Genomic DNA, 7,658 nt, shown 5'->3' on the forward strand with positions numbered 1-7,658 from the left:
GTAAAAACGTGTTTCAGTTCTTCAGTCCATGATGAAGGTGATGAGATCAGGAAGAAAACCACCAGCGGTCATTACACGCTGAGCAGGGGCCTCTGCTGCCTACATGGAGATTCCAACCCAAAGAATTTACTCCAGAGACTTTAGTTTGTATCCACTACACTACTGGTGTTGTAGTGTGTAATGATCTGTGCCCTCTGGCTATGTTAACTTATAACATTAATGAAGCAAGGACGACTTCTCTCGTGCTGGGTGTTTATTCACCGACCGGATTCCGACTGACGTTGTTACGTACATCACGTGACTTTGTTGTGGCGCTACGGAAAGCCGTAAGGGACATTAGCAAATCAAATATTACTAGCAAATATTACATCTCCCTTTTTCTGAAAAGTGCTGCTTTCTCTGCAGAGATACAGACCACGTTGAGCACGTTTATAAGCGAATACAATCTTAATAAGAAAGAATATGAAAGTGGAACTCTTATATAACTGGACTGCAACAAAGTAGTGTAAAACATTTCCTTCACTGTCTAAATGTGACACCGTAATAACATTTCATCTTTTTTTTTCATTTCATTACTGGTAACTGCAAACAGCAGGTAGGTACACAAGGTAAGTGAACGCTGTAAATATTTCTTTTCAAAACATAGCAGGTAGAGTACAGGTTGGTGTAAAATTCTCTCTTTTTTTAACATTCATAAGTCAAGGATTTGTCTTGGTTTGATCGTGCGACCTGACCTCGTGGTGTAACCAGGCTGTGTGTCTGGTTGTCGCTGATTGTTCGTGTCTGGAGGTTCAGCATGCTCTTGCTGATGGGCTTGTGTGTTGTTGTTAGCGCTGGTAACAGTCTGCTGTGAAGTGTGTGTGTGTGCAGTGTGAGTGTTCACTCTGCTTTGTCGCAGGTGTTGACGGTTGCGTTGGTAGATCTGACCTTCTATGGTTTGGATGTGGTAGCTCCTGTCTGTGTTCGCTGGTCTTTCCACAGTTGCAGGTCTCCAGGATCCATCCTCCTGCCGGAAGCGGATTGGTGTGCCTGCGGGCAGGTGGGGCAGAGGTTTGGCTGTTCGGTTGTAGTACGCCTGCTGGCGCTGTTGACATACCTCTCTCCTTTTGTGAACATCCTCCTGACTGGCGATCTGTGGCTGCAGGTGTTTTGCTGTTGATGGGAGAATGGACCGCAGCCTCCGACTCATCAGTAGCTGTGCCGGTGATTTCAGGTTGTCCACCGGTGTGTTGCGATACTCCAGTAAGCTCATGTAGGGGTCTTTGTTCTCAGCTTTGGCTTTGTCCAGGATGCGTTTGGCCGTCTGGACAGTCTTCTCGGAGAGGCCGTTGCTCTGTGGGTAGTGGGGGCTTGTGGTGGTGTGTGAGAAACCCCATGTCTGTGAGAAGTTGCGGAACTCACCAGAGCTGTAGCACGGACCGTTGTCGCTGACGATAGTCTCGGGGATTCCGTGTCGAGCCATTGCTGCTTTCAGCTTCATGATGACGGCAGATGAGGTGCAGCTGTAAAGTCTCTCTAGCTCGAAGAATCTGGAGTAGTAGTCCACAGTGACTATGAAGTCCTGTGAGTTCCATGTGAATAGGTCTGTGCCTATCACTTGCCACGGCCGCTCGGGTATGGCGTGTGACATCATTGGTTCCTTTGCATTTGTGCTGCGCCGTTCTTGGCATATGCTGCAGTCTGCTACCGCATCCTCGATCTGTTTCCCCATGCCAGGCCAGAACAGTAAGTCTCTTGCTCGGCATTTGCTTTTTTCCACGCCAAGGTGGCTGGCATGGATGCGCTGTATCATGTCCTTGCGAAGCTTTTGGGGGACAATGATTCTCTCACCTTTGAACAGGATACCGTCCATTTCTGAGATTTCTGCTCTGTGGTTCCAGTATTCCTGAATGCTGGGCGGGCACTTTTTCTTTGTGTCTGGCCAGCCAGTGAGTGTGGCTCGTCTGAGTGCGGTGAGCTGTGGATCTTGCGCTGTTTCCTGCTTGATTTCTGTGAGTCTTGTGTCGCTCACAGGGATGTTGCTGAGGACTGTGTGCACTTGGGCCTCCATCCCTTCCTGTAGGTCACTGTCGTGGTGTTCTATTGACTTGCGTGACAGTGTGTCGGCCACCGGTATGTCCTTACCGGGGCGGTGGATGATTTGGATGTCGTATTTTTGGAGCGCCAGGATCATCCGTTGCAGCCGGGGTGGTGCTGCTGCCAGTGGCTTTTTTAGTATTGCCTCCAGAGGCTTGTGGTCTGACTCCACAATCACTTTTCGTCCGTACATGTACTCGTGGAACCTCTTGCAGCCGAAGACCACAGCGTAGAGCTCCTTCTCTATCTGTGCGTAGTTTTCTTCAGTGCTGTTGAGTGACTTGGACGCATAGGCAATTGGTTTGCCATCTTGGAGCATGACAGCCCCAAGGCCACTTTTGGATGCATCCACTTGGAGTCGCAGCTCTTTCTGCGGGTCGAAATATGAGAGTACTGGACCTGGGTGCTGTGTAATGAGATTCTTCATCTCTTGGAACGCCTTGTCATGGACTGCATCCCACACAAACTCACTGTCCTGTTTCAGAAGCTGTCTGAGGGGTGAGTTTATCTGTGAGAGGTGTGGAGCGAATCTGGCGAGGTAGTTGATCATGCCGAGGACTGTCTCCAGCTCTGCTTTGTTCTGTGGGGGTTGCATGTCCTTGACCGCCTTCACCTTGTGTGGGTCTGGTTTGATGCCTTCGTGTGAGAGCGTGTGGCCGAAGTAGCTTACTTCGGACACGCATATGTGACACTTGTCGGGGTTGAGCCTCACCCCTCGCTCCCTTGTGCGCTTCAGCATCGCTCTGAGACGCTGGTCATGTTCCTCTTTAGTCTTGCCGAACACTAGTATGTCATCCACTATGGCCGTCACACCGTCCAATCCTTCATATGTTTCATCCACGCGTCTCTGGAACTCGTCTTGAGCGGACACGATTCCGAATGGCAGTCTGAGGAAACGATACCTGCCAAACACTGTGTTAAATGTCGTCAACATTGAGGATTCAGTGCTCAGTTTGATGGCCCAATAGCCTGTCCGCGCGTCTAACACGCTAAAGTACTCAGCTCCAGCGAGCTTTGTGATGGCGTCCTCCAGCGTGGGGAGGGGGTAGTGAGGTCGTTGTATCACTTTGTTAAGAGCTCTGGGGTCTAAACACACTCTAAGTTTGCCTGTCTTTGGCTTCTCAACAATGACGAGTACGTTCACCCATTCTGTGGGTTCTGTTACCTTACAGATTATGCCGCCTTTCTCCATGCTGTCAAGCTCGTCCCTCAGTTTGCTGCGTAGGGCGATGGGGATTCTGCGTGGCGGGCAGACGACCGGCGTTGCATCTGGTGTGACGCGGAAGGTGCACTCGCCTGGGAACTCTCCTATTCCCTGGAAAACATCTGCATACTCATCCATTATGCTCTGTGATGTGACATTGTTTTCCTCGCTCACAGCCATCACTATTTTTACCAAGTTTAGGTCACGGCATGTTTTCATTGCCATGACTGGTGGGGCGTTTGTGTCAATGACGTAAAAGTCCAGCATCATTGCATTGTCTCTGTACTTACATTTGAGTTTGCATGTGCCTTTCACGCTCAGCGCGCCTCCTCCATATTCAGTGAGTCTGTGTATTGCTGGTTTCAGTGTCACATTTTTGAACAGCGCCTGGAACAGGTTGGTGGGAATAGTATTGGCCTGTGCCCCAGTGTCTAGTTTAAACTTTACCTTCTGTGGAGGTGTGCCAATTCCAACCTCTACGTAAGCCTGCTCGTTGCTTTTTCCGTTGTTCTCTATTGAGATGCAGTCTATGTACAGCTCTGTCTGTTCTCCCACAGCGGTGCTCTCCACTGTAATGTTGTCGAAGTACAGTTCTTCCTGTTCTCTGTCAGTGGTGTACTCTTCTGGGTTCTCTCCGACGGCATGTACTGTGCCGCGGTAGTACTTTGTCTGTCCCTGGGAGCTAGACTTGCATACTTTAGCAACATGATTGAGCTTCTTGCATTTAACGCATTGTTTACCCTTAGCTGGGCAAGTGGCTTTAGCGCCGTGTAGCCTTCCACAATAGCTACACGCCCTGGCGGCGGGGCTAACGTTACCCTCCCTTTGTCTGAAGTTAGCGTTAGCTGCTTTGGGTGCGTTCGGTTTGTAAGTCTTTCTGCCTATTGCGTGCACCGTTTCATGCGTGCTGCCCTGGCCCATAAACTTTAGCTGTTGCTTTGCTAGCTCGTGTGAGCGGGCTACATCTATGGCTTTTTCTAGCGTTAGCTCAGCTCCCTGGCTAAGTAGCTTTTCTCTCACTCTGGGTGAGTTGGTGGCAAACACTATGCGGTCCCTGACCATCTCGTCGGCATTTGGGTAGCCACAGTCTTTGACTAGGAGCTTTAGCTCAGTTACAAATCGTTCGAAGGATTCACTCTCTCCCTGCATCTTTTCATGAAATTTATATCTGGCATAAATCGGGTTTGCTTTGGGGGTGATGTACTCAGTGTACTTATCGTAGTACGTTTCTAGCTTCTTGGCCTGTTCTCCGCTGAGTGTCCAAGTGTTGTGCACATCGCGCCCTTTTTCCCCTATCCAGAGCAGGAGGTAGCTGCATTTCTCCTCTTCGTTCTTCCCGCGCAGGGGGCCCTTGAACATTAGCTCCGTTGTTTGTCGAAATTGTCTCCATGCTTCAGGTAAGTTCGCCGATTCCCAGTCCATCCGTGGAGCTGGAACGCCGTACGAATCCATATTGGGTATTTAAACTCCGCTACTCTGACACCATGTAATGATCTGTGCCCTCTGGCTATGTTAACTTATAACATTAATAAAGCAAGGACGACTTCTCTCGTGCTGGGTGTTTATTCACCGACCGGATTCCGACTGACGTTGTTACGTACATCACGTGACTTTGTTGTGGCGCTACGGAAAGCCGTAAGGGACATTAGCAAATCAAATATTACTAGCAAATATTACATAGTGTAGGGAGATACACACGAAAGCAAATGTTAAGCAAATGTTTTTATTTGCAGCAATATGTATTTTATGTTTGACCTCTGACCCTCGATGTCTATTGGTTGTGTATGTTGTATAAATGTACGCGCGCCAGTCTGGTGCGCGCCTTTGAAAGAAGACAGAGCACGAGGGTCACTCGTGTGTTTCCGTGCCTGCTTAACGCCGTCGTGTTGTAATGTGACTACGGTCTAGCAAATAAAAGAGGAAGACCAAGATACACCTTGACCGCTGGATAATTCAGTTATCCTGCAGAACAGATACACGACAGGTTTTGGCGACGAGGATGGGATCTTCCTCTTTATTTTTATATTTTTATGTGCAGCGGGTTGCTCGCGTCTGGACCGGTAATGCTTGAACGATGCTAGCAGCTCAGCAGCTAACGTACACGATGGCCCTGTATAGTCCAGATACACCAGGACTGCCGTTCCACCAAACGGCAGAAACTTTCGACCATTATGAAGAAAGGCTTCTGCAGCTCTTGTCTGCTAACCAAACTGAGCAAGATAGGAGAAGAGCCGCATTTTTGTCCGTGGTTGGACCGAGGACTTTTGCCGTGCTAAAGGACTTGATATCACCGGAAAAGTTCAGTGAAGTTGCTATGACAACCTTGCTACAGACGTTGCGGGGTTTTGACACGCCAAAGAAGAAGGTATTGGCGGGAAGATTTGCTTCCAGAAGCCGTCGACAACAGTCTGGAGAGACTTGCTGATTAGCTTCTACATGCCATTTTGACGCGAGCCTGGAGGAGCAGCTCCGAGATCAGCTCGTGTGTGGGACATCTAACAAAGAGCGGCGCCGGAAGTTACTGAATGCCGCCATTGGCGAGGGATTAACATGGCAAAAGATGGTGAATTAAAGAACAATTGCGAACGCACGAATTCTGGAGTAGAAAGCATGCGGAAGGGACAGTCATCTGTGCATATGCGAGCGGATCATGTCGGAGTGCGGAGACACCGTGAGCCCAGGACTGCGCGGAACCAGAGGGAGGTCAGCGACAGCCACCAGGACCGCTACAGGGGCCTCGGGGAAGGACACGGACCGGGGAGCTGCCGCTTCAAAGACTTCCGTTGTCGCGGATGTGGAAAGAACGGACATCTGGAGCGAGCCTGTCGGAACCAGCGCACCGACGCCGGTAGGGACCAAGGGAGGCGGTCTGCTGGACATTCGTCTGCCCGCCCGGCTCGGACCAAAGGCGGCCCGGAGGTGAACTTTGTGGACCAGGCAGACGCAACTCGCGAACCGCACTCGGACTGATCCTGAACAGCGAACTGATATGAGACTGTCTTCAGTAAAGACTGAGTGTGAGTATGTGAACCCTTACAAGGTGATGGTAGAATGCAGTGGTGTTAGGATGGACATGGAGGTAGATACCGGGGCAGCCATGTCAGTTATCTCAGAGAGCCTATACAAATCCAAACTGAAAGGGTCGAAACTGCATTCAGGTGACGTGACATTGAGAACATACACAGACCGACCGTAAGCTTTGTGGGGCAAAATCCTAGTGAATGTGCAATGTGGGAAGCAGCATTTACAGCTGCCTTGCTAGTGGCCCGTGGTAGAGCACCGGCGCTGATGGGGCGTGATTGGGTTAGAGTGCTCAACTTAGATTGGTCAAAAGTGAATCGCGTTGCCGCATCTGACCCAGTGGAGCAGGTGTGCTCAGAGCACAGAACAGTTTTCAGCGCAGAGCTGGGCCGTGCAAAAGGCCTCACCGCATCCTTGCGTGTATCACCGGAAGCTATACCAACATTTAGCAAAGCGAGGCCAGTGCCTTATGCACTGCGTGAGCCGTGGATAAAAAGTTAATCGAACTCGAACAACAGGGAATGATCTCTCCTGTGCAGCATAGTGAATGGGCTGCGCTGCTAGTGTGCATTCCGAAAAAAGATGGATCAGTGCGCATTTGCGGAGATTATAAGGTGACGGTAAATCAGTGGCTTGATGTAGCTCAGTACCCACTTCCAAAACCGCAGGATTTATTCTGCACTTTAGCAGGTGGAAAGCATTTCACTAAACTTGACTTGACGCAGGCCTACACTCAGCTCGACATGGATGAGAAAAGTAAGCCGTTTCTCAGCATTAATACACGCAGAGGTCTCTATGTATGCAACCGCTTGCCATATGGGGTCGCTAGCGCGCCCGCTATTTTCCAGCGCACTATGGATGAAGTATTACAAGGGCTTGATGGCGTGGTATGCTACTTAGACGATATTTTGATAACAGGAACAGATACCACCGCACATCTGCGCAATCTTAAGCAAGTGTTACAGAGACTGGAAGAACATGGGCTGAGGCTTAACAAAGAGAAATGTGCCTTCTTTCAGAACAGTGTGGCCTACCTCAGGCATGTCGTTGATGCTGAGGGTGTGCGCCCAATTAAAGAGAAAACTGAGGCTATTGACAAAGCTCCTGTGCCGAAAAATGTGACAGAATTGAGGTCGTACTTAGCCATGCTCAATTACTATGGCATATGTATACCAAACCTGTCCAGCGAGATTAAGCCTATGACTGGGCTCCTACATAAAGATAAAGAGTGGGGTTGGACAAGAAAATGTCAAGAGGCGTTTGAGCGTACTAAAGCACAGCTTATAGCCACGCCAGTGCTTACACATTATGATCCTAAACTGCCTGTAATGTTGGCATGTGATGCTTCGCCTTACGG

General features: G+C 49.7%; 1 protein-coding gene across 1 annotated transcript; it reads left to right on the top strand.

The window, feature by feature from the left end:
* Positions 1 to 6,822: 6,822 nt before the first annotated feature.
* Positions 6,823 to 7,458, top strand: LOC130126170 (uncharacterized protein K02A2.6-like; the record flags this gene model as incomplete). The annotated part of the gene is made up of 1 exon (XM_056295555.1): positions 6,823 to 7,458. A coding segment is annotated over exon 1 (636 nt), but the record flags the coding sequence as incomplete, so codon positions are not given.
* Positions 7,459 to 7,658: the final 200 nt, after the last annotated feature.

This window comes from Lampris incognitus, chromosome 16 (assembly GCF_029633865.1).
Source record: "Lampris incognitus isolate fLamInc1 chromosome 16, fLamInc1.hap2, whole genome shotgun sequence".
NCBI lineage: Eukaryota > Metazoa > Chordata > Actinopteri > Lampriformes > Lampridae > Lampris > Lampris incognitus.